At 43.3% G+C, this 27607-nt stretch overlaps 1 protein-coding gene across 4 annotated transcripts in view; it reads right to left on the reverse strand.

Annotated features, from left to right (window-relative positions):
• Positions 1–10923: 10923 nt before the first annotated feature.
• Positions 10924–27607, reverse strand: part of MYB (MYB proto-oncogene, transcription factor) — a 45624-nt gene continuing 28940 nt past the window's right edge. For all 4 annotated transcript variants that reach the window (XM_038741424.1, XM_038741409.1, XM_038741417.1 and 1 more), the window contains one exon: positions 10924–11716. In XM_038741424.1, coding sequence (XP_038597352.1) covers positions 11600–11716 — 117 coding nt within the window. In that variant the 3' untranslated portion in view covers positions 10924–11599. The remainder of the gene's footprint in view (positions 11717–27607) is intronic.

A 27607-nucleotide genomic window follows, 5' to 3' on the forward strand; every position in this document is an offset into this window, starting at 1 on the left:
TTAGAGTTGTTTATGTCCTATGGATGGTTAAAGATGACTTTTTAAGCTATTAAGCAAGAGAGGTTGCTATTTTCCAACACCCTATAGTCTCTTCAAACAATAAATCTGCTAGTCAGCAAACATTTGCTGAGCACCCACAGAGTATATAACACTGTAGTGGCCATTTTTTCTTCTAACCCATTGTCAGTTTGACTTAAAAAATATATTTTCGGAAGCCAAATGACTAATCTCATCAAAAGAGAAAATAAGCAATGGCATAAAACTTCAACAATTACCCTCAGAGCTGCTCAGCTTTAATGAGGAACTTTCACTGCAGGTTACCTTTTACTAGTCTGTGTTTTCTGCCTCCCCAAGGTTGATTTTTCCTTGCTCCTTTGCTGCCTTAATCTCCCAGTAAATGTTCCCAAAGAGTTTGACATTCCTTTATTGTGAAAACCTGAAAAATTCAAGTTCTTAAGGCTTGGGTAGGTATTAGAGATGGTGAGGCAGTTGTGATTTTGTGTTTTTTCTGTACATTAGAGAGACTGCACAGCTGGGGGTGTGTTGGTCTACCCCCACATTGCTGCAGCTGTCTGGCTCCAGGACCTCAGCCACAGGTAAGGGTATGTTGTGTACTTTGGCCCTTGCTTTAGGTCAATTGCCTTCCTCAAACAGCTCCAATTTATTCACTCAATCATATTTACTGAGCGCTTACTGTGTGCAGAGCACTGTACTAAGCACTTGGGAGAGTACAATACAACACTAAACAGACACATTCCTGGCCCACTTAAAGGTTGTGGCCAGTAGTGGAGCCGCACCTGCAGGTAGCATTCGTTCATTCATTCAATCGCATTTATTGAGTGCTCACTGTGTGCAGAGCACTATACTAAGCTCTTGGGAGAGTACAAACAACAGTAAACAGACACATTCCGTGTGGGTGTCTGAGGTGGGAGGGCTTAGAGAGGTAAGGATGGGAGCAACACCATTTTCTTCCTTCAACAAAAGGATGTGTGTGGCGGGGGTGGGGGGGTTCCACTGACTCCCAGGCTCAATCAATTGTATTTATTGAGTGTTTACTTTCTACAGGGCACTGTATCAATCAATCAATCAATCATATTTATTGAGCACTTACTGTGTGCAGAGCACTGTACTAAGCGCTTGGGAAGTACAAGTTGGCAACGTATAGAGACAGTCCCTACCCAACAGTGGGCTCACGGTCCCCCACGGCTCACGGTGGGGGAGACAGAGAACAAAACCAAACGTACTAACAAAATAAAATAAATAGAATAGATATGTACGGGTAAAATAAATAAATAAATAGAGTAATAAATAAGTACAAACATATATACATATATACAGGTGCTGTGGGGAAGGGAAGGAGGTAAGATGGGGGGATGGAGAGGGGGATGAGGGGGAGAGGAAGGAAGGGGCTCAGTCTGGGAAGGCCTCCTGGAGGAGGTGAGCTCTCAATAGTGCTTGGGAGAATACAAGACAACAGTATAACAGACACATTTTCTGCCCACAATGGGCTTACAGGCTCACCCTTTTATCACTAGGCCATGCTGCCACTTTATACAAAACAATGTTCTCAGACTTGGAGAAACGGCATGGCATAGTGTGGATAGACCATGGGCCTGGGGGTCAGAAGGTCATGGGCTCTAATCCTGGCTCCACCACTTTGATGTGTGACCTGGGCAAGTCACTTCACATCTCTGTGCCTCAGTTCCCTCATCTGTAAAATGGGATTAAGACTGTGAGCCTCATAAGGGACAGAGACTGTGCCCAAACCTATTCACTTGTATCCACTCCAGCACTTAGTACAGTGTCTGGCACACAGTAAGTGCTTAACAATACCACAATTATTATTATTATTAGAGACAAGATATTGAGACCGACAATGAACGACAACGGGGAAACCCAGAGGTGGGCTCTGGTCCAGAGCTGGCCTATTCACTGTTCCATTTCCCCTCTCTGCCATCCTTCTCCCTCTTTGGAAAGAGCATGGGCTTTGGAGTCAGAGGTCATGGGTTCAAATCCCGGCTCCGGCAATTGTCAGCTGTGTGGCTTTGGGCAAGTCACTTCACTTCTCTGTGCCTCAGTTACCTCATCTGGAAAAATGGGGATCAAGACTGCGAGCCCCCTGTGGGACAACCTGATCACTTTGTAACCTCCCCAGTGCTTAGAACAGTGCTTTGCACATAGTAAGCGCTTAATAAATGCCATTATTATTATTATTATTATTATTAAGGCCTTGCCTCTCCATCTCTGGCCCAATTTAATGAAGCAGAGAAGGGAGGGAGCAGATGAGCACAGGTGTCTCGTGGTGTCCACAGGATATCATGGTAGCTTTGTGGGGAGAGCCATGTGTGGGACAAGGACTTTGTCAAACTCAGGATTATCTTGTATCTACCCCAGCACTTAGAAAGGTGCTGGACACATAGTAAACGCTTAACTATTACTCTATTTATTTATTTACTATTACTCTATTTATTTATTTATTATTACTCTATTTATTTATTTTACTTGTACATATCTATTCTATTTATTTTATTTTGTTAGTATGTTTGGTGTTGTTCTCTGTCTCCCCCTTTTAGACTGTGAGCCCACTGTTGGGTAGGGACTGCCTCTATATGGTGCCAACTTGTACTTCCCAAGCGCTTAGTACAGTGCTCAATAAATACACTTGATTGATTGATTAACAAATGCCATCATCGTTATTATTATTTTACTCTGCTGCCCGGATCATTTTTCTGTAAAAAGGTTCAGTCCATGTTTCCCCACTTCTCAAGAACCTCCCGTAATTGCCTGTCCACCTCCTCATCATCAATCATCAATCGTATTTATTGAGCACTTACTGTGTGCAGAGCACTGTACTAAGCGCTTGGGAAGTACAAGTTGGCAACATATAGAGACAGTCCCTACCCAACAGTGGGCTCACAGTCTAAAAGGGGGAAACAGAGAACAAAACCTCATCAAACAGAAACTCCTTACCACTGGCTTTAGAACACTCAGTCACCTTGTCTCCTCCTACTTCACCTTGTTACTCTCCTACTACAACCCAGCCTGCTCACTTTGCTCATCTAATGCTTACCTTGTCACTGTACCTCAATCTTGTCTATCTCACCATTGACCCCTTACCCGCATCCTGCCTCTGGCCTGGAACACCCTCCCTCTTCATATCCCACAGACAATTACTCTCCCCACCTTCAAAGCCTTACTGAAGGCACATCTCCTCCAAGAGGACTTCCCTGACCAAGCCCTCTTTCCCGTTCCTTCCTCTCCCTTCTGCGTTCCCCTGACTTGCGCTCTCTTTATTTCACCCCTTCTTCATCCCCACGGCACTTATGTAAATATTCATAATTTATTTATTTCTATTAATGTTTGTCTAGACTGCGAGCTCATTGTGGGTAGGGAATGTATCTGTTATATTGTTATATTGTACTTTCCTAAGTGCTTAGTACAGTGCACTGCACATAGTAAATGCTCAATAAGTATGATGGATTGATGACCTTAAGTTCCTCTTTGACTGTAAGCTATTTGTGGGGAGGGGTTGCACCTCCCAACTCTCTTGTAATGTACTCTCCCAAGTGATCTACACACAGTAGGTGCTCAATAAATACCACTGATTGAATGGTAGATATCATTCTAGGCAATCAACCATCACCTCATGATTTGAGTGATGATGGAAATGCACCCAACGTTTACTTTCTAGAATTGTTGTCTTCTGGGTTTTCTGACTCTTTCCATTTCTTCAGTGGAAATAAACCAATAAATCGATAGTCTTTGTTGAGTGACTTTACTGGGTGACTTCTCCTCCTCATCTTCCCTCTTCTGAAAAATTTTCAATGGTTGCCCCCTTCTCTCCACATCTAGGAGAAATTCCTGACCATTGGTTTTGAGATACTTATTCGGCTCTTTACCCCCAGCTAATCTCTTTGTTCCTGTGAAGGTAACCTACTCACTGTGCCTTGTTCTTGTCTTTCTTGCCTCTAACCTGTTTTTCATGCTCTCCTTCCTAATCAATCAGTCAGTTGTATTTACTGAGTGCTTACTGTGTGCAGAGCACTGCATTAAGGGCTTGGGAGAGTACAACATAACAAGAGGAGTATAATATAACAGACACATTCCCTGCCCATAACGAACTTACAGTCTAGAGTTTACAGTCTCCTGTCCACAGCTTCCTCCCCTTCTCATAAAGAAGCAGTATGGCCAATTGGAAAGAGCACGGGCCTGGAATCCAGAGGACCTCTGGCATGTACCTGCTATGTGAACTTAGGCAAGTCATTTAATTTCTCTGGGCCTCAGTTCCTTCATCTAGAAAAATAGAGATTCATTATCTCTTCTCCCTCCTACTTAGACTGTGAGTCCCATGTGGGACCTGATTATCTTGTATCTTTGTACAAGTGCTTGGCACATAGTAAGCATTTAACAAATGCCATAGTTATTAGTATTATCTTCCAAAGCACTGCTTCCCTCATCTTCTAGGCCTTCTGAAACTAAATCTACTCAGAGGCCCTTCCCTGATTAATTTCTCAAAATGAAAATGATAATAGTAATAATAATAGTTTTCAAGTGCTTAATGTATTTAAGCACTGGGGTAGATACAAATTAATCAGTTTGGACACAAGGTAAGTGCTTAATAAATATCGGTGATCGATGGAGGTCAGTTCTTATAATCTTGCCCAGTCGTTGCATTTCCAAGGCATCCCATTCATGCTGCTCTTCTCTGGATCTTCCCAATTTCTCCATTTTCTCTGAAAAAAGTGAAGACCTGAGATGGACAGAGGTCTCTGATAATAAGTCAGACAGAAGAAGAGCAAAGGAAGATTTTTCTTGATTTTTGCAGGCCACATTTTTTTAATACTTTCTAGGATGTTACAATTTTATCACATTCATTTTAGCATTTCTTCACTATTTTCTTCAGCATTAATTTGTAAATTCCTCTTCAACTCAGGGGGTACCACATAGCCCCTGCTCCTCTGGGTCTTTTCAAGTCATCTTGGTCCACTAAGTCACTGGTCATCTTGTCTGATTTGATACCCTTGTTCCCAGTCCTCCTGTAAACTTCCTAGTACTTTTTTTTCATTGGAACTTGTTAAACACTTAGTATGTGCCATGCACCATACTAAGCACTGGGGTAGATACAAGCTAATCAGGTTGGACACAGCCTATGTTCCACATAGAGCTCACAGTCTTAATCACCATTTTATAAATGAGGTAACTGAGGCACAGAGAAGTTAAGTGACTTGACCGATGTCACATAGTAGACAAGTGACAGAGCTATGACTAGAACCCAGGTCCTCTGACCCCCAGGCCCATTATCTTTCCACTAAGCCACGCTGTTTCTCGCACTATTTCTACTGATGGACCATTTTTGTAAATTAGAAGGCCGATCCGGACCTACCCCCAAAAACCTCAACCAGCTTCTTGAATAGTTTTTATCAGACTACCCTACTCAGCCTTCTTAACATCAAATGTCAGGGGCAGAATTGCAAACAATGAAGTCTGGCATCAAAGCATCGAAACAAGGGCCCACTTTCACAACATTAAACATAAATATAAATAAACATAAACATAGCATGAACATAAATAAAAGAGGAAAAAATAAGTCAAATGTCAGCTGGAAGAGCCTAAATCATGTAATCAATAGGTATTTACTAACACGGTCTCTACTCTCCAGGGCCTGAAGGTTAAAAATCATCCAACTTGCATTTATCTCAAGACCAATGCATACATAGTAATAGTAATAATAATAATGATAGCACTTGTAAGCACTTACTATGTGCCAAGCAGTGTTCTAAGTCCTGGGGGGATACAAGGCAATCAGGTTGTCCCACGTGGGGCTCACAGTCTTAATCCCCATTTTACAGATAACTGAGGCACAGAGAAGTTAAGTGACTTGTCCAAAGTCACACAGCTGATAAGTGGCAGAGTCGGGATTAGAACCCATGACCTCTGACTCCCAAGCACGTGCTCTTTCCACTGAGCCATGCTATCTCATGAAATTATGATTGAGGCTGTATTTTGAGGACCAGATCTTGAATTTTTTAAAAGTAAAGGTCCTCAATATAAAGACAATGTGCCTACAAAAGACCCTTAGGATTAGAATTTTTTTCCTTGTTCAACACTTAGTTGTTCATGTCCTGTTATGTAAACAGGGATCTTTTGTCTAAGTCACTGTTGAAAATTTTCAGCCCAAAGAAAATGAAACTTTACAAAATCATCTTTCCAATCTTAGTTCTTTGGCAAAGGGGTTTATCCCTGCAGATGGTTACCAGCCTTGGTATAAACCTGATTATGGTATTTTTTTCAATAACATTATCTGAGATTTGAGTATAGTGTTTTGCAGAAAAGGAAATGCAGGACAACAATGATAGGTGAGAAATAATTTGAGCCTCGGAGAAGGATGTTCCCAACTTTAGTCGTAGATCACATGCCAAGAACTACTCCTTTAGTCTGCTTTAGGCATTTTACTTTTTCAGATGAAGACTGTAGAGAAAATGGAGGACCCATTTTTCAATATGGGGAAAAATATACCCCCATATAGAGCAACCAGCAAGTGGATTTTTTGCTGCTGCTGTTAAATTGATTAAGAAACAAAGTCATAATTATTTCCATTGGCTGGTTTTACCAGGAACACGATGAGCTGATTCCAGTGACATCTGGACTGTAAGCTTGTTGTGGGCAGGGAATGTTTCTGTTTATAATTATATTGTCCTCTCCCAAGCACTTAGTACAGTGCTCTGCACACAGTAAGCACTCCATAAATATGATTGAGATTTGAATATAAGAAGCTGGGCAAGGGGAAGAGACTCTCTGTGGTGTGTTGCGACATTACTGATATGCTTACCTGTTCAATATGCATTGTACAGAATTCTTTAGATTCAGGAACGGGATTGTGTGTCATGTGCTACCTGTCATCACTATGGAAAACAGACTTTTAGTTATTTGGCTGATTAGTGTTAACAAATCTATTGCTTCTTCTTGGTTGTGACACAAACCCATGAGCAATTTAGTTTCTTTTTCACTTTTCCTGGAAGCAATTTCTATTCAGAGATCTTCTTTCATAGCCTGTCTACTCATTTGCAATAGATTACATTAGTTACTTGTTGCACGACAGCAAAGTTCTCCCGGAATCAGGACGTACTGAAAAGCTTCTTACATATTCCTCTAGCTTCATCTATATGCCCGAGAAGCAACAGTTTGTTCCAATCAGATGTCAGTATAAATCCATATCTAGACTGTAATCTAGCTGTGGGCAGAGAACATGTCTGCGTACTCTGTTGTATTGTATTCTCTCAAGTGCTTAGTAGAATGCTCTGCACATAGTAAGTACCAATATACATAGGTACAAATATACCTGGAGCTTGCTGAAAATAGGCATTTATTAAACGTTAGATAGTTGACCAAGAAGATAGTTGATCTCTTTCCTTAAAACTAGGGGGACAAGGAAATGAACCAGGTGGTTGTCATGGCTCTCTTCTTCCCACGATTCTTTCGTGTGTGCGTGTGTGCGTGTATGTGCATGTGTGTGTGTGTGCGTGTGTTTTTATCTTTGCAAATAGCCACACTCCACATTTTGTACAAGAAAAATGGATAGTTTATTTTACTTCCTCAGAGGAGGGCCAAGAGCTAGCCTAAAACCAGTGTGAATTGGTAACTTTTTTGTATTCTCTTTGCAAGGCTGCACTGTGTGTGAATGTTTGTGTAGGTGGATGAGAGCTTCAGAAACAAAATTATTTCACTTCAGTTCTTTAGCTTATGTGTTCTTCGTTACTGGTTATTTTGATTGCCTGCTCAGTGGTAGGAGAATGCTTATGTCTATTCTGGGTGGTTTTAGGTATGCTATGACCATTCATGTATTCACTCTTAAAATTCAGATCATGATGTCTCTGGATACTCTGTTTTTCAATTCACACTCCCCATTATCTTAGAGATGTGTAAAATCAAAGTTGGGCAGACCATTCTGTACTGATTACACAGTTGGGTTTAAGTTCTTCCAGGAAGTGACAACCACTAAGTGAAACTTAAAGTGTACACAAGATGTGTTGTATCAAAGAGAATGCAAATGATGGGGACATTACACATTAATGAGGTTTTGTGTGTGTGTGTCTGTGTGAAGGGGGGAGGGAGAGGGAGAGAGCATAAGTATATCTGCGTTTCAGGTTTGAAAATGAGAATGCTTTTCATCAGTGTGTGTGGGTGTGGCTGATAAGACTAAATAGTGACTGAGAATCCGTCGTAGTGTATGAAAGCTGGTTCCTTACTTAGATGGAAGCAGCATGGCGTAGTGGATAGAGCAGGGGCCTGGGAGTTAGAAGGTCATGGGTTCTACTCCCGACTCTGCCGTTTGTCTCCTGTTTGACCTTGGGCAAGTCACTTCACTTCTCTGGGCCTCAGTTACCTCATCTGTAAAATGGGGATTGAGACTGGGAACCCCATGTGGGACAGAGACTGTGCCCAACCCGATTTGCTTGTATCTACCCCAGCGCTTAGTAAGCGTTGGCACATAGTAAGTGCTTAACAAGTACCATAATAATAATAATTATTATTATTACTGCAGTACTACTAGTTTAGCCACAGCAACTGGACCCATTCCTGTTTCGCGCTCTTGATGCCATGATCATGCCTCAGCCTCCTTTCTAGACATTCCCCATCTTTAAATTGGGACGGCCAGTCTGGACCGCCTTCTACTGCTGTCCGGATTGTCCACTGCCCTGCTGCCTCATTTAAATAGCTTTGCTTCCTTCTGGTTTTAAACCATTTCTTTTAATAATAATAATAATAATAATAATGTTGGCATTTGTTAAGCGCTTACTATGTGCAAAGCACTGTTCTAAGCGCTGGGGGGGGGTACAAAGTGATCAGGTTGTCCCACGTGGGGCTCACAGTCTTAATCCCCATTTTACAGATGAGGTAACTGAGGCTCAGAGAAGTTAAGTGACTTGCCCAAGGTCACACAGCAGACACGTCCCTATATGTTGCCAACTTGTACTTCCCAAGCACTTAGTACAGTGCTCTGCACACAGTAAGCGCTCAATAAATATGATTGATTGATTGATTGATAGTACTATCAACAGAATTGCTGGGGGGATACTTGCCATTTTCTGAGACAGTTCTTCTAGACTGTGAGCCCACTCTCTTCTAGACTGTGAGCCCACTTTTGGGTAGGGACTGTCTCTATATGTTCCCAACTTGTACTTCCCAAGCACTTAGTACAGTGCTCAGCACACAGTAAGTGCTCAATAAATATGATTGATTGATTGATTCTGAGGATTTGTGGGAGTAGAGAGTGGAGCGATGGTGATAGTGCTAGCAACAATTTCTGCAGTGGGGGGCTGCCCTCTACCCTGCCCGAAGGAACTGTGGGAGTGGAGAGTGATGTGATGGTGGTAACACTATCAACAGAATTGCTCTGGGGCCCTTCCACAGCTCAGCATTGTCACTTCTCTGGGGACACCCCTAATGAAGAATTCCACCGTCTTACACCCGATGCCTGAGCTCCTCCGCAGAGATGGTGGGGAAGAATTAGGTTCCGGGTTAACGTTTCTGAGCTGCAGTTACTCTGTAGCACAAAATTACTAACTCTAGCCCATCCAAATTCTGGGCCAAGAATTCTTCCCATCCCTCAGCCCTGCTTGCCGCCATACAAAATCTACATGAAGCTACGTTATGGTGGCAGTGGCAGGCCGCAGCCTCCAAGATGCATCCAGATTGTAAAATCCCCGCTAGACTGTCAACTCCTTGAGAGCAGGGACTGTTCCCAATCACTTAGTACAGTGCTCTCTGCACACAGTAAGCGCTCAATAAATATGATTGATCGATTGATTGATAGTACTATCAACAGAATTGCTGGGGGGATGCTTACTAACTCTCTTACTAATTCGTAAAGTGCAGCTTGGGAAGTACAAGTTGGCAACTAACTCTCTCTCCCTCAAAGCGCTGAGTACAGTGCTCTGCGCACACAGTAATAATAATAATAATGGCATTTATTGAGCGCTTACTATGTGCAAAGCACTGTTCTAAGCGCTGGAGAGGTTACAGTAGGCGCTCAATGGATCGATTGACCCAGAAAAGAATTCTCCAGGACACACTCTCCCTGCCCCTGCTCTACAACCGTGACTGCTAGCGGAAATCTCGTCGAGCGGAGACCTTTCATTCAGCTCCCGGGCAGAGTGTGGTTCTGTTATCCCCAACTGAGCCTCCCCTGAGCCCCGCCAGGGAACGGGGAGGGAGAAAGCGTGGAGAACGGAGCCGAACATTTGCAAGGAATGCTGGGCTCCTCCATTGTTGGAAAGAAATGGGGCAAGGAGGGGTCTTTGACCACATCATCCTATGTGCACAAGGCCTGAAGTCAGAGAACGGTCACCAGTAAGTAAAAAAAGGACATGCTTTATTTTTCTACAAGGCAGTAAGTACATTGTCCTAACCAAAGTTAAGTGCAGCTCTGGCTGCACGCGATGCTATTAAGGCAGCAAAGTCAGACTCTGTTACAAAAATCAGTGTTCTCTCCATAGCTGTAAAGGGTTCGTATGGCAGTACTCAGGACCATACATTTTAAAAGAATGGGGTAAGCCGATCCAAACAGTGGAATATGAGTTAAAGAGCAATAAGGGCCAACATAACACGAAATGAAACAGACAACGTGAACAACAAAGAGTTCTCCCAAACATGAAGGTGCAACGCATGCTATTACAAACCAATGAAAAACCAAACACACACAAAATCTCCCAGGAAAAGTGTTCCAAAAATTATGCTTACAAAAGGAAAGTGTATGTTTCTCTATATAAAAAAAATACAATAAGTCTGAAATGCTAGTGCATAGTCAATTAGCTAACACCAAGTTTTGTTTCCTCTCCTCATAAAGCCCTACTGCCCCTTTAAAACTAGCAGCACGTCTACATGCTAAAGTCCGTAGCAGCAAAACACATTATCCATTTGGCATTTACAAAATTAAATTACTGAATAAAAATATAATTTGTTCTCATAAAACTATGTTTCATACAGTAATAATTTTTAAAGCAAGCTAACAAAAACAAAATGCACACATAAAACAGTTTAATACAGTAACAAAATCAAATAGTACTTCAAAACTTTATCAATCTTGAGCATCTGAAATCTTGATTCGTTTCCCCTGGGTATTAAACATTTAGAGTAATGCTTTTGCTGATTCGCTTGATCCCACTGCATTTTGCTCAGTGATTTAGAAAAGGAACGTCTGAGTACCTGCTCTTTTATATAAAATTTCACGCTACTCGTCACAGGAAAACAATACTGGTGTAAGTCTGTTTGATCTCAAAAAATACAGAAAAATCAGTTTATTTTTAAAAAAATTCTGCATTAAGACATTTAATGACTGGTTACAATTCAGTACCTAATAATTTAGGTAAGTGCCATTTATCAAAAACAAAACAAAACAAGACAAAAAATATCCTTTTTAGTTGGGTGAAATCCAACAAGAATATGCTCAGTGACTTAAATGCACTTTGTGCAGCTCCCAACTGTTGTACCACAACAAAAATATGCTCTTCTCCCATTCATGAAAAGTTTCATGTAGAGGAATGTAAATTCCAAGTCAACTTGAAGTGTTTTGAAAACCATAATGCTTGTCCGGAACCCTTTACATGACCAGAGTCCGGGTAGAGAATGCATTGATGTATTTGCGGGCCTGGTCGGAAACGATCATCTGGTCCTCTATCTTCCCACAGGACACGGCTTCCCAGGTATTGCTGAGATGCTAAATTAAAAAGGAGAGGTTTAGTGTCTGTCCTCTTTGGGGCAAATCAAGAATCACACACTTTGGAGCCCGCCCCCGCCTTCCAGCCCGAGTTGGGACTATAAAGCACGCGGCATGAAAGTCGCGGGCCACATGCCGTTGAGCAGTCACCAGTACACCTTTGATTGATTTGTTCTCCCCCAACCGCACCACCATTTAACCACTATAAATGGCAGGAAGCCGAAAGGGGTGGGGGGGTGTAAACACATGTCCAGAAGTATTGTGCTTTTTAAGAAAAGAAGAAAAACATCAGAGTTTCTCTCAGGAAAGAAAACAGATGCCCTAAGTGGAAAAAAAAGCCAAAACACAATTGTATTTTATCAGGTCTGGAGGCAGCTGGGTCTGAGTTGTTGGGCTTAGGGTTTGGACAACTCATTAGTCAACTTTCTAATCACCTTGATTGGGTGGGGAGAAGAGAGAAACTTTAGCACCTACTGGAATTCAGGAAAACTCATTTACTCATTCATTCAATTGTATTTATTGAACGCTAACTGTGTGCAGAACACTGTACTAAGCGTTTGGGAAGTACAAATCAGCAACACATAGAGACGGTCCCTACCCAACACTCACTAAAACAGCACTGCCCACTTTCCCCCGGAATTAAATTTAAGAAGAATAATAATAATGGTATTTGTGAAGCGCTTACTATATGCCAGGCACTGTTCTAAGTGCTGGGGTAGATGCCTCAGGTTGGACACAGTCCCTGTCCCACATAAGGCTCACAGTCTTAATCCCCATTATACAGCTGGAGAAGCAGCGTGACTCAGTGGAAACAGCACGGGTTTAGGAGTCAGAGGTCATGGGTTCAAATCCCTGCTCCGCCAACTGTCAGCTGTGTGACTTTGGGCAAGTCAACTTCTCTGAGCCTCAGTTACCTCATCTGTAAAATGGGGATTAAAACTGTGAGCCCCCCGTGGGGCAACCTGATCACCTTGTAACCTCCCCAGCGCTTAGAACAGTGCTTTGCACATAGTAAGGGCTTAACAAATACCATCATTATTATTATTATGAAGGAACTGAGGCCCAGTGAGGTTAAGTGACTTGCCCAAAGTCACACAGCAGAGAAGCGGCGGAGCTGGAATTGGAACCCGGGTCCTGATTCCCAGGCCCCTGCTCTATCCTCGGGACCATGCCGAACTACCCTTTCCCAGCAACAGCCTCTTGGCTAAGGGTGTAACTGGCATAATTGCGAGCTACAAGTGGAGGGGTCTGTAGCACTCAAAATGCTGCCCAGCCCCATTACCGGGAAGTCTCCTTTAGGCACACGGTGCTTTTCCATTTTATTGACCCCCCGCCTCCCAACTTGCAACACCCCTCTCTGGTTCCCATCTCTTCCTGCTCGGCATTTATGGGTGCTCTCGAAGTCACCCATTAGCCCCACTGTGCCGGCACGTAGGTGTGGCATGGGGTGAGAGACTACTATCGCGAGAGGCCTTTTTTAAAATCATTCGGCTTCGATGCCAAATCACACCGAAGAGCTTGGAGCTGCGGGTCTGGCTTCCCGATCGTCTTGCTCCAGCTCGACAAACATAAAGTGGCCTCCTGGGTTAATCCCTGCTCCGATAGGAGACGGGGTATCATCCCAAGTGTAAATAAAATGGTCTGAAGCACGTGTATATTTGTTCTGGAGGCATGGAGTCCCTACAAATATCTGGAAATGTTGTACCGAGATGTATTTTCCAAGAACACTGTGTGTCGCAGAGAGGCTGGAGATGGCAGAGCTGGCCCTGTGCTCGGTTCCTCCCATTGCCAAGGCATGTTTACTGTCCCCAAAGGGTCAGGGCCCAAGAGAAACACAGCATGGGAGTCTGACGTGTGCCACGTTTGGTGGTGGAGCGCCACACAAGGAGTCACCCTTCCTGTCGAGAAGCAGGAAGGGCAGGGAGATGCCGGCAAATCGGGCAATCTCCTCCTGAATCTGAGTAAAAATTTGTGTCCTTTGGCTCTGCCTCATCTCAGGATCTAACGATCCATGGTATTTCATTCGTTCATTTGATCGTATTTATTGAGAAGTTACTGCGTGCACAGCACTGTACCGTTTGGGAAGTACAAGTCGGCAACGTATAGAGACGGTCACTACCCAACAATGGGCTCACAGTCTATTTGCTCAGATCACTGTACTAAGTGCTTGGGAGAGTACAATATAAGAGAGTACAATATAGACATTTTCCCTGCCCACAGCGAGCTTACAGTCTACCAACTCATGAATTAATTCCCATTGCCCCACGGAAATCCTACAACAAACAACCCTTCATTTAAGTGGGCTATTATTTCATTTAAAAGAGGTTTCCTTTTCTCTCTCGGTCTCTCTGCTTTCTCACTTTATTTCTCTCCCTCTGTCTCTCTCCTATAGCAGAGTGACGTTCTGCAGGATTTTCATAGGTCCTAACCGTTCTGACTTCTCTTTCACAAGCTCATAACCCAAGGAAACCAGACTTAAGCCCATCCTACGATGAGCATTTTGTTACAAAAGAACCCACTCTTATTCTTGAGTGTTACTGTTGATGTTGGGCTTCTCCCTGAATTCTGCGACCAGCTGTTTCTGGCTAGCTCCCTGGGCCATGTTCCACATTTCAAGAGCCTACTTTTCCTCGGTAGTCAGTAATTGGACTAACCCCTTCCTTTCCTCTGGCTTCCATTACAAAAATGGATGAGAGAAAACGACGGAACGAAAGAGCGACCCCATGCCCTGTTAAGTGCTCCCTTATGGTCGAACCGCTCTGACTGGCCACTGAGATGGGGGGTCCGATCTGTCCCGTGGAAGAATTTCTGGGGCAGATCAAAACTCCACAGTTATGCCAGTGAGCCCAGAGAGAGAGTTCAGCTCTTCGACTTCTTAGAAAAAAAGTTTTCGAACCCAGAAATTATTTTTTCCTGCTAACCACTGGGGCTTTCTAAGTTACAACAGAGAAACTATTATTCATAAAGTCTGGCTGCTTAACCAGTCCCGGACTTTAAAAACAAGATTGTTTTAAAATGAACTTTTTCGGGTCCAAGACTTAATTGAGGCAGTAAGTATTTAAGCCCTTTTTCTTGGCATTTCAAAACATCCAATCCCCAGAGCGACTCAAGTCGCTGCAGAGGAGGGAAAACTCAGGGCTAACAATCCTCCCTGTGAAGAAGAACGGAGTTCCAACAAAGTACAATGCATCTGCAGCCAGACGGGGGGCCCGGCAGGCAGCTTGGGCCGCGAGACGCGTGCGAGTTCCCCCCGAACGAGACAACTTTTCCTCTAGTCTTGGCACGGCCTGCCGAGTCTCCCGACTCAGGCACAATGCACTTCCGGACCTGGATGCCCGACTCGAGAAGCCACTTTGTAAAGGAACAAAGCCCGCGAGGATGAGAAGTTGAACGGCGCCTTCTCTGTATGCCAGCCTGCCGGGCTGGGAGCCCTGAGTAGCCCTTTGATAAGACGGTGGCAGCCGGGTCTGTGTGGGGAGGGCTTTCTTTTTAAAAAGCAATATTCCTGTCAAAAAGCCCATTTCCACCTCCCCTGCTCTCTCCCCCAGGGAATCAGCAAGGGATGCACAAAACATTGAGGGTCACCAAACATTATTGGGGCTTGTGATGGGCAGGCCACCCTGTCATCCAGCCCACCCTGGGTTCTGGCAGACATGTAGTGGGTTGAGAGGGTGGCACAGAGCAGCCTGATTCCCCAGGTGGTGCCCGCCAAGCTAACCAGCTAATCAGGTTGGGCACATGAAGATGCAAACTCTCTCTCTCTAAGTGTCTGCTGCCAATCCCTCGCCTACTTTATTATTATTAATAGTAGTAATTAATAACAATAATAATAATCATATTTATTAAGCACTTACTATGTGCGAGGCACTGTACTAAGCACTGGGGTAGATACAAGCAAATCAGGTTGGACACAGTCCCTGTCCCATGTGGGATGCACAGTCTCAATCCCCACTTTACAGATGAGGTAACTAAGGCACAGAGAAGTGAAGTGACTTACCCAAGGTCCCACAGCAGACAAGTGGCGGAACTGGGATTAGAAACCATGACCTCCTGGCTCTCAGGCCCATGCTCTATCCACTATGCTGCAGGTCACGCCATGCTGCTTCCTGATTGTGAGCCCCACGAGGGATAGGGGCCATGTCTAATTCTCAGCCAAGTATTCTCTCCCAGAGCTCAGTAGAGTGCTCCACTTAAGCGCTTAATAAATACTACTACTACTACTACTACTACTACTACTACTACTACTACTACTACTACTACTACTACTACTATACTACAACTGCCAGAACAATCAAGCTGCATCACTCATCCTTAAGCTTACGTATCCTCCTTGGATGAACTGGGAGTTGGAAGGGGGTACAGTAGGGATGGGAACCGAGGGAGGTGAGTTCTACCAATCAGTCAGGCAATGGTATTTCTTGAGCGCTCACTATGCGCAGAGCACTGTACTAACTGCTTGGAAGAGTACAATACTACAGAATTAGCAGACACAGTCCCTGCCCAAAAGGAGTTTACAGTCTAGAGAACCAAATCAGATCAAATCACACCAGAATCAAACCCCTCTAATATTAGCTAGCTGACTCATCGATCACTCATATTGAGTGCTTACTGCGTGCAGAGCACTATACTAAGTGCTTGGGAGAGTGCGATATAACAGAGTTGGCCGATACATTCCATGTCCACAAGGAGATAACTAATATATGAGGTAAAGTTCCAACCATGCAGAATTTAGACTCTCAGCTCCTTACGGGAAGGGAAGATGTCCACCGACTCTTGAATTGCACTCTTCCATGCTCTTTAACGGTGAGCGCTCAATACCATTGACTGACTGATCATCAAAGTTTTACAACCTATCATTAGGTTTATCCGGGGTAGATGAATGTGCTACAAAATAGTGCGGTGAAGACAAGAGGTCAGAAGGTCTATTCTTAAGGAAGATAAACACACACTTTACTCCCACTGCTAAAACGCGATGGTGACAATAGCCTTGTTATTATCCTATTTCAGGCCTCATTTTTAACCTGGAGCTCTGGTGGCACCCGTCTCTTGCTTTTAAGGAATTTCGTAGGACTTTTGGCTGGCTTAGAGACTGCATGATGGTCACTTCTCTGCTTGGAACCTTCCAACCTTCTAATAATAATAATAATGATTATTATTATTATGGTATTTGTTAAGTGCTTACTATGTGCCAGGCACTGTACTAAGCGCTGGGATGGACACAAACAGATTGGGTTGGGCACAGTCCCTGTCCCATGTGGGGCTCACAGTCTCAAGCCCCATTTTACAGATGAGGTAATTGAGGCCCAGAGAAGTGAAGTGACTTGCTCAAGGTCACAAAGCAGACAAGTAGCAGAGCCGGGATTAGAACCCGTAGACTGTAAACTCTTTGTGGACAGGGAACGGATTACCGACCTTATTACATTGTACTCTCCCAAGTGTTTAAGTATAGTACTCTACACACAGTAAGCGCTCGATAAATACGATTAACTGATTTATCAACCCTACGATAGATACAAACATGCTTGTATAATCTCAGTTTCCCCTTTCATGGCAGGTTGCTGTTGCATTTGCATGAAAACTCTCAATCAAAATCCTGGAGCACGACCACATGTGTGTTCATATGTTGAATTCCTATTCGCTTATGAACTCCCGATGGAGTTCTAGCTATGTCACTCTCCTGGGTTCATTTTTACATCGATAATCCTACCGGCACATCCTTCTCCTGGCAAGAGAATCATCTCACTTATCCTGTAACGTGTCTTTAGCTGCCCCTGGGCAGAAGCGAACTGTAAACAACCTGTCAAAGTTTTAACTGGGATATCCTGTTAAAGCACTTTAAATAAATACTTGGACCCTTTGTGGAAAAAGAACAGCGAGGCAAGGCAAGGCTGCCCATAAGGAAGTTTGATGCCAAACCCAGTCTTTCTTCACATTTTCAGCCAGACTATGGATTGCCTTTCTTGGTGCTGGGCTGGGATGCCTTAATACGCCTCCCCCAGCTGCTCCACCCAGTGGCTTCTGGAAATGGGGATAAACTGAGGCCTCTGCATTTGAATCAGGGGCTCCTCAGGCACCAAGACTCTTAAACTCGCTACGTGCAATTTTTGGAAATAGTGAAAGGTATTTTCATGCTTCGGTATGTTTGTTTGAAAAGAGGGAAAGGAAGCAGGGTGTAAGGAAAGGAAGAGTTTGGAGGTCATGGGTTCAAACCCCGGCTCCGCCAATTGTCAGCCGTGTGACTTTGAGCAAGTCACTTAACATCTCTGTGCCTCAGTTCCCTCATCCGTAAAATGGGGATTAAGACTGTGAGCCCCCCGTGGGACCACCTCATCACCTTGTAACCTCCCCAGCATTTAGAACAGTGCTTTGCACATAGTAAGCGCTTAACAAATGCCATCATTATTTTTGTTAAATAAACCCGCTGGAAGTCTGTTGAGATCCTGAAAGTCCACATTCAATGTCAAAGTGACATTCTCTTAAAAATACCTGAGCCACACGAGAATTTGAAGAGGGCTGAGAGGACATCCCATATTTCCCTACTCATTTAGATGTAGGCTGCCTGAAGGCTGGGGGTTAAATTAGATGGCGTTGGATGCCTCTCCTAGACGCACATGTCTAGGATTGTATAACATCATTTACCTCTCACATTACACCTTTAGGATTTTGTGTTCCCTTATTCTTTGGAATCATTGCAAGTCCTTCCACCAGCCACCTATCAGTTCCAGATCAATAAATACTAATCGGTGCAAGTGCCAAGCTGCTCAAAACCAAATCCATTTCACTGGCCTAGGGAATACTCTGTTCCAGTGTGTTTATTTGCCTCAAGCGTCGTCAAATAAAACCAAATTTCCAACTCTCGTCATGACTTCCAAAAAAAAAAATAATAATCATTCTAGTACTTTCTGGAACCAAGCAGCAGACTAAAAAAGTAAGACCCTTTCTCCACGACAGATGTGCGCATATGTGCACCTCCTGGTTGGCCCAGGAGCCTGGCAGATTTACAGCGTCTGGCCAGGGTGCCGTGTCTCTGCCCTGGCCTTTTTGTAACGTCCATCACCAGTCTGCCTGTATTCTGGGCGCTGTCCGGAGACGCTGAAAGCCAGCAGTAAAATGTGGAGTCTCAGAACCGAGCTCAAAAAGCCTGAAATTCCATCTGCCAATCAGATTGATGCACTGACTTCAGGACACACACTTACTATATGTAGAGCTCTATACTAAGCACTTGGGAGAGTACAACGCAACAGAATTAGCAGACACGTTTCCAGCCCGTAACAAGCTTACCATCTAGAAAGCTAGTGATCCCTGATTAAAAAAAAATTAATTATACCTGCATGGCACAATCCTCTCTAATATTAGGTCTGCCCACTCCACCTGCCTTTAAAAAAAGTGGTTTTTGTTAACTATGTGCCAGGCACTGTACTAAGCACTGGGGAAGATACAAGCTACAAGCCCTCCACGTTATAGTTGTCTGTGCAAATTTCAACCTGAGAATCAGAATGTCCTCCAGGAAAATGCAAATAGGGGAGGGGGAATATCTGGCACATCTTTCAGGTTTCAGGTGTAAGAGAGTGCACTTGTAGGCGGATGGTTCTGTGGAATGACTTAAACACTAGCAATGCTTCTTTGCAATGGTTCTCAATTTGAGGGATGGGGAAAATGAGAGCAAATCACTATCTTTTAGACTGTGAGCCCACTGTTGGGTAGGGACTGTCTCTATATGTTGCCAACTTGTACTTCCCAAGCACTTAGTACTGTGCTCTGCACACAGTAAGCACTCAATAAATACGATTGATTGATTGATTGATTGATTGATATCAGCCATTCCCTAAACCGTCTCTCATCGTCCAATCTATCATACACAACCTAGAAAGTTGTCATTTCGTAGTCTTATGTTACTGGGACAATCATAGGAAAAAAACCCACAACACATTCAATGAAAAAAAAAAGCTGAGGAAAAAGTTCAGTTGGTGTGAACTGCCACCAATAGCAATTGAAAGCTCTTTGCAAAGATGGGTTTAAATAAAAATAGCTAGGAATTTTGCTGAAATTAAACTCACTGTTTAAAAAAATAGGTTGTGACAAACTAGCAAAAGTCAGGAAATTCAAATTTAAGGCTGTCACTCTGTGGTTAAAAAAGAGGAAAGTGATGTGAGTTAAATGCTTATAAATGTGCTTTTAAACTTGAGGACGGGTTAGATAGTTTGTAATTTCCTTTTACTCCAAAAAGAAAAGCACTCAAATAGTTTAATATACTTTAAGCACTAATTCAAGCTTCAGATTCACCAATAAAAAGAACTGGCTTTGTCAGTGAATGTTCATTAGCAGATTGCACATATTTATAATTCGCCTAATGAGGTGTTTTATTTGCATAAACTCCAAATACTTTCCTCTGTGGAATGAAAACATATTTTTAAAAAACGTTCCCATCTATTCACTACTCCAGGACTTGGGAAGAGCCAGTCATGGACCCTCCTGGGGGCTGATGGGACATGGGGTGTCCTATGCCTTGTCCCACCTGCTGGAGCAGAGATTACTAGGACATCAATCAATTAATTAATTAATTAATGGTATTTATTGAGCACTTACTGTGTGCAGAGCACTGTACTTAAGTGCTTGTGAGAGCACAATATAGCGGAGTTGGTAGAACCATTCCCGGCCATTCACCCCATTTTGCCAAACTCACCAAAGGCTAAAATTCAGAAGGAAGATATCATGGCCAGGGTACATGCCTGACACATATACAAACAAATACTTAATACTTAATACTTAACAAATACTGTCATTCTTATCTGCCCCACGTTCTCTTCCTTGGTATGATAGGAGATTGGACGGAGGTCTTAGGGGAAGGCTGATAGTGATTTGTTCTCATTTTTACCATCCCCTGGCATCACGTTCTCTTCCTTGGCTCGGTGACTTGCCTTTCTAACTTCATTCCCACTCTTTCTGCTAGTGTCATCCTATTTCTCCTGAACCCAGAACAGGACTGAACTGTTAACTGATGGTATAACTGTGAAGACCACATACACACATATCTGTCAAAGAAATTTCTCTGGATATATTCGGAATAAATGTTCTGGGCAGCTTTCACCAACTTAACATTATGTTCGCTCTTTTCGTGAATCTCAATTATGCTGAGAACCCATCCCACCATAATGATGTGCAAAGTTCCACTTTCCAAAAGCAGCCTCAAACGCAAGTTACAGAACAGCACAGGAGACCACGAGCCACTCAACTTCATTGCTTTTAACTTGGGAGAGTTTAAAATGGCCAACCTACATTTTTAAAAGTTATTTGTACGGAAATGATTTCATTGTATGGCTCTTCATGATTCCAATTCGAAGTTTTCAAGCTCAAGTATAAGCTCCCTGACAGAGGCTTGTAATGGAATTGTAGGCATAACTTTCCTATTAAATGCAAACAGTCTCCTACAGGTCCCGTGCTGATAACTGTAAATTGGTAAAAATTTGTCTTGACTTTAATGGGAGTTTTCCCAGAGTGAAAGCTTGCACAATCAGTCACTATGTATTTAGTAATAATAATAATAATAATAATAATAATTGTGTTATCTGTTAAGTGCTTACTATGTGCCAAGCACCATACTAAGAGCTGGGGTAGATCCAAGGTAATTGAGTTGGACATAGTCTCCGTCCCACATTGGACTCACAGTCTGAATCACCATTTTATAGATGAGGTAACTGAAGCACAGAGAAGTGAAGTGAATTGCCCAAGGTCACACAGCAGACAAATGGCAGAACTGGGCTCAGAACCAAAGTCCTTCTGATTCCCATCCCTCTGCTCTCATAGTATTTGCTCCAAGAATACCTGAATGCTTAATATGCATTTCCAAAAACCCAAGACAGCCAAAATTATAGAGCTGGTCACAACAGATATAATATTTTCCCCATCTAGACTGTAAGTTCATTTTGGGCAGGGAATGTGATTGTTATATTGTTGTGTTGTACTCTCCCAATCACTTAGCACAGTGCCCTGCACATAATAAGCGCTCAATAAACATGATTGATTGATTGATCTTGTTACTACCAATTAACTACTGAAATAGTTCACCCACCTAAAATGCCTTTAAAGTTAAGTTGGTTAAGAAATTAGGGTCATTTGAAGAATGAGTTTAGATTGATAATATCACCACCATTGGGCCAACTGGATTTATTTTTAATTTTAGGAAATGGGGAAAAAAATCTTAAAATCTATTTAGCATTGGTTTAGCTCACTTGAATAAAGCAATTCTCTCCACGATTCAAAGGTGGTATAGTTGTGAAATGACAGATGCCCTGTTTGACTTTTCTTCAAAAAATGAATTTAATTTAAATGGCTATGGACTTTGTAAGACCAAAAAAAACCCCACAAAAAAACACCCTGACTTCTTTCTCCTAGACCCGTTAATAATCAATGAGTACTGCAGGTAGCTGCCCTGTGATTTTGAATCAAAATGGACAGACTAATTGCCAAATAGACCTAACTGTGATAGCTTCAAATAAAGCAAAATATTGTGTTTCTACATAGTCTATACAGCAATACTTTCCAGAGAGTGTAAGATGCTCCAGAGCAGGGCTTATATCTTAAGCTTTTGCTGTATGCTCCCCAAATGTCTATTATAGAGATTAGTATACAGTAGGCAATAAATATTCATTCATTCAATTGTATTGAGTGCTTACATACTGTTGATATTACTGAATCCGCATATTCCTGATTGGCCTTTTTACTGATAGCAAATACACTACTTATTTTAGGCAATTTTAATTTGTTTAACAGGGGAGGCAGCATGGTCTAGTGGTTAAGAGCACTAGTCTGGGAGACAGGGGATCCAAATTCTCACCGCAGCTCTACCTCTAGCCTGCAGTATGACCTTGGGGGAGTCCCTTAACCTCTCTGGGCCTCAATTTCCTGATCTGTAAAATGAGGATAAGATAAGACTGTGAGCCCCACGTAGGATGGGAACTGTGTCCAATCTGATAACCTTGCATTTTCCTCAAAGCTTAGCCCATAGTAAGTACATAACAAATGACATAATTATTACTGTGTAATCTTTATGTTTCCAACCCGAATACAAGCCCCTATGGGGATATTTCAAAATATCTTACGGGACTCAGCTATTATGGAAGTCGTGGATTGGTGGCACAGCTCTTGCCACTGCTGAGCTACTTCTTGCTGGGTTCCCTAATGACTCAAAAACACCAGGAAACCCAGAGATTGATCAACCCATCCATCAAGAGTATTTATTGAGCACCTACTATGTGCAGAACACAGTACAAGGTACTCGGGAGAGTACAATAGAGAAGGTAGGCATGATCCCTGATCTCAAGGACCTTACAGTCTAGCAAAGGAGATGGACGCTAAAACAAACTGCATGTAGAAGAGAACAACAGACTATAAAAATCAAGAAGCCAGCGGCACAAGAGAATCCGGGGCAAGTGAGAAAGAAGCTCCTGTTTCTGCTGTGGCAGCTGCCTGCTACAGAAGGGGTGGCACTGTTTTCTAGGACCACGGCAAGAAGTAGCTTCAGCCTCTCAGCTTGCACTCTTCTTTCCTCCCAAGTTCAACTTCTCACCGTGCTTCTAGACTGTAAGCTTGTTGTGGGCAGGGAATGAGTCTGTTTATTGTCGTATCGTACTCTTCCAACCGCTTACTACAGTGCTCCGCACACAGTACAGAAGAAGCGGCATAACGTACTGGATAGAACAGGGGCTTGGGAGTCAGGAGGTCATGGGTTCTAATCCCGGATCTGCCTCTTGTCTGCTTTGTGGCCTTGGGCAAGTCGCTTCACCCCTCAGGGCCTCAGTTACCTCATCTGTAAAATGGGAACTGAGACTGTGAGCCCCATGTGGGACAGGGACTGTGTCCAACCTGATTACCTTGTGCCTACCCCAGTGCTTAGAACAGTGCTTGGCACATAGTAGGCGCTTAATAAATCCCATAATTAATCAACAGTAAGCACTCAATAAATACGATCAAATGAATGACTGAATTGAGCTTCAGGCTCAATTTTCCTACCTCTGATCCTTTGCTCATGTCCTCCATCCTGCTTAGAATTGCCTCCCCTTTCCATTCCACGGCTCTCCCTATCTTCTAAAGGAATGTGTCTACCAACTCTGTTGTAGTGTACTCTCCCAACCGTTTAGTACAGTGCTCTCTGCATACAGTAAGAGCTCGATAAATGCAACTGATCGATGCAAAGTTCATCTGGAATCCCACCTCCTACAGGAGGACTTCTCCAGTTCATTTTCTTCTTTCCAAGATAAATTCTCCCAAGTACCACTTCAGTAATCAATTAATCAATCGATGGCATTTACTGAGCACTAACTGTGTGTGTAGAGCACTGTTTCAAGTGCTTGGGATAGTGCAACACAACGGATTTGACAGACATGATTCCTGCCCTAAAAGGAATTTACAGTCTAGAGGGGAAGACAGACACTAAAATAAATTACACATAAGGGGAAATGGCAGAGTCTAATGTTATGTACAAAAGTGCTGTGGGGCTGAGAGTGGAGTGAATATTAAGTGCTTATGGGGTACATATCCAAATGCATTGGTGCTGCGGAAGAGGGGACGAGTAGGGGGAATGAGGGCTTAAGTAGGGAAGGCCTCTTGTAGCTAGTTTATGTAATAGTATAGCGGACTAAACACCAAAGCATTACTGTCCTTAGTGACAGCTAGATAAGTCCCAGTTTTTATGGGTTAACCCACATGTTTTTGACTTTTTTAAAAAACTACCTCTGTAGTCTCCCTACTTAAGTAGGGAAGGAGATGTAATTTGGGGAGGGCTTTGAAGGTGGGTAGCACTCCTAGCTGTCATAGCACTTTTTTATGGCATTTGTTAAGTGCTTACTATTTGCCAAGGACTGTTCTAAGCTCGGGGGTAGATACAAGGAAATCAGATTGGACATGGTCCCTGTCCCACATGCGGAAATCAGGTTGGACACAGTCCATGTCCCACATGTCCCACAGTCTTTATCCCCACTTTATAGATGAGGTAACTGAGGCAGAGAAGTGGGGTGACTTGCCCAAGGTCACAGAGGAGATACGTGGCAGAGTCGGGAATAGAACGCAGGTCCTTCTGACTCCCGGGCCTGAGCTTTATACTCTAGGCTTTAAGCTCGTTTGTGGGAAGGGAATGTGTTCGTTATATGGTTCTACTGTACTCTCCCCAGCGCTCAATACGGTGCTCTGCACACAGTAAGCACTCAGTAAATATGACAGACTCATGTCAGTCTGACTGACTGAGGGTGGAATGCTTAATCAAGTGTTTAAAAGGTACAGATCCAAGGGCTTGGTCGACGCAAAAAGGAGAAGGAGTAGGGAAAATGAGGGTTTAGTTGGGGAAGGCCTCTTGAATGTGTGATTTTTAATAAGGCTTTGAAGGTGGAGAAAGTGATGGTCTGTTATACATGACGGCCAGAGCAATGATGTGGGCAAGGGGCTGACAGTGAGATAGATGAGACTGAGATAGAGTGAGTACATTGGCTTTGGAAGAGTGAAGTGAACATGCTACTAGGAAATCAGCTTGGTAAAATAGGAGGGGGGTTAGCTATTGAGTGCCTTGAAGCCAATGGTAAGGAGTTTCTGTTTGATGAGGAGGTGGACGGAAAAATGAATGGTGGAGGTGAATAGAAAAACGATCTGGGTAGCAGAGTGAAATACGGACTGGAGTCTGGAGACACAGGAGGCAGGGAGATCAGCAAGGAGGCTGATGCGGTCATCAGGGTGGGATAGAATTAAGTGCCTGGATCAGCATAGCAGCAGTTTGGATAGAGAAGGAAAGGTGGACTCAAAAGATGTTGTGAGCGTAGAACCGAAAAGATTTGGTGTCCGTTTGGATATCTGGGTTGAAGGAGAGAGATGAGTCGAGGGTAATGCCAAAGTTACAGGCTTGCGAGACAGGGAGGATAGTGGTGTTGTCTACAGTGATGAGAAAGACAGGGAGAAGACAGGATTTGGGTGGGATGGTGAGACATTTCCTTGCTTTGGAGCTGATGGGTTCTCCTCTGTGCAGGTGAGGGGATGGAACCTCAGGAGAAACCTGTAGGCTGTAAGCTCCCTCTGGACTGTAAGCTCCTTGTGGGCAAGGAATGTATCTCTTATATTGTTTTACTGTTCTCTCCCAAGCACTTAGTACAGTGCTCTGCAAACAGTAAGCGCTCAATAAATACAACTGACTGACTGACTTGGGACTACGGAGGTAGTTTTTTAAAAAAGTCAAAAACCTGTGGGTTAACCCATAAAAACTGGGACTTATCTAGCTGTCTCTAAGGACAGTAACGCACAGCATGTTTTGGTGTTTAGTCCGCTATGCTAGTACATAAACTAGCAACTGAGAGCCTAGCCTCCTGATAGGCTAGTTCATCAGAGGAGTAAAGTTGCCATCAATAGGAATTAGATCGAGCTTTGATGTACAAAATATGACTAGTATTGCCACTGATCAACAATTAGGTCTAAATTCACAGTATGTGTCTACTGCTATCGAGACGCCTTATATCTTTAGGCAAAGTAGCATCACATCATCTGCAGCTTGACTTTTAAAGGCTGAAATTCTGTGTGAATTTTGTACCACAGGAATGTGTTTAAACCTGACACCAACATTCATTCATTTTGTACTTCTACGAGATCTAAAGATTAACTGGTTGAAGAATCTGAGCTCCTAATTTGTTTTATGGGAGAGGTATAGAAAGCAAAAGCCTAACCTATTTGTCACAGGGAAAGTTCTACCTAGGAAAACCAAGTTTTACAGGATAGATCCTTGCCACTGACAAGGAGGCAGGCTGGAAATACACATAGTGTATGAGCCTGCGCCCAACCGATCTGACAAGATTGTAAGCTTGTTATGTGTCTGCTAATTCTCTTGTACTGTACCCGCCCAATCGTTTAGTACAGTGCTCTGCACATAGAAATTGTTCAATAAATACCATTGACTGACTGATTGATTACTCATTTTAGATGGGTAACAAGTTTCCTGTTGTACCCTGCCTACACAGGAAGCCAATAGCTATAGGGCATGACTCAAAAGGGGGGAAATAATGCTAATAATAACAATAACAATAATGACAAGAATAATAATCATTAGTTAGTAGGTGCTTACTCCCCTCTTAGAAACAGTCTCTGTCCCACATGGAGATCACAGTCTAAGAGGGCGGGAGGACAGGTATTTTACCTCCATTTTACAGATGAGGAAACTGAGGCACAGAGAGGTTAACTGCCTTGTCCAAAGTCACCCAGCCGGCAAGTAGCAATCAATCCATCAATCAATCAGAGGTATTTTATGAACATTTACTGGGTGCAGAGCACTACAGTAAAGCTGGAGAAGCAGCGTGGCTCCATGGAAAGAGCCCAGGCTTTGGAGTCAGAGGTCAGGGGTTCAAATCCCGGCTCCGCCAATTGTCAGCTGTGTGACTTTGGGCAAGTCACTTCACTTCTCTGTGCCTCAGTTACCTCATCTGTAAATTGGGGATTAAGACTGTGAGCCCCACGTGGGACAACCTGATCACCTTGTATTACCCCAGTGCTTAAAACACTGCTTGGCACACAGTAAGTGCTTAACAAATACCATTATTATTATTATTATTATCATTATTACACTAAGGGCTTGGGAGAGCACTATATAGCAAGGTTGGTAGACATATTCTGGGATTAGAACCCAGGTCTCCTGACTTGCAGTCCTGTGCTCTTTCCCTCTAGGCTAGGCTATCCTACTTTCCTCTTACCATTCTTTGCTCCTGAATCTCTCTACTCCCAACCACCGCTCACACATTTACCCCATCTAGACTGTGAGCCCGTTGTTGGGTAGGGACTGTCTCTATATGTTGCCAACTTGTACTTCCCAAGCGCTTAGTACGGTGCTCCGCACACAATAAGCGCTCAATAAATATGATTGAATGAATA

This window comes from Tachyglossus aculeatus, chromosome 2 (genome assembly GCF_015852505.1).
Source record: "Tachyglossus aculeatus isolate mTacAcu1 chromosome 2, mTacAcu1.pri, whole genome shotgun sequence".
In the NCBI taxonomy this organism is placed as follows: Eukaryota; Metazoa; Chordata; class Mammalia; order Monotremata; family Tachyglossidae; genus Tachyglossus; species Tachyglossus aculeatus.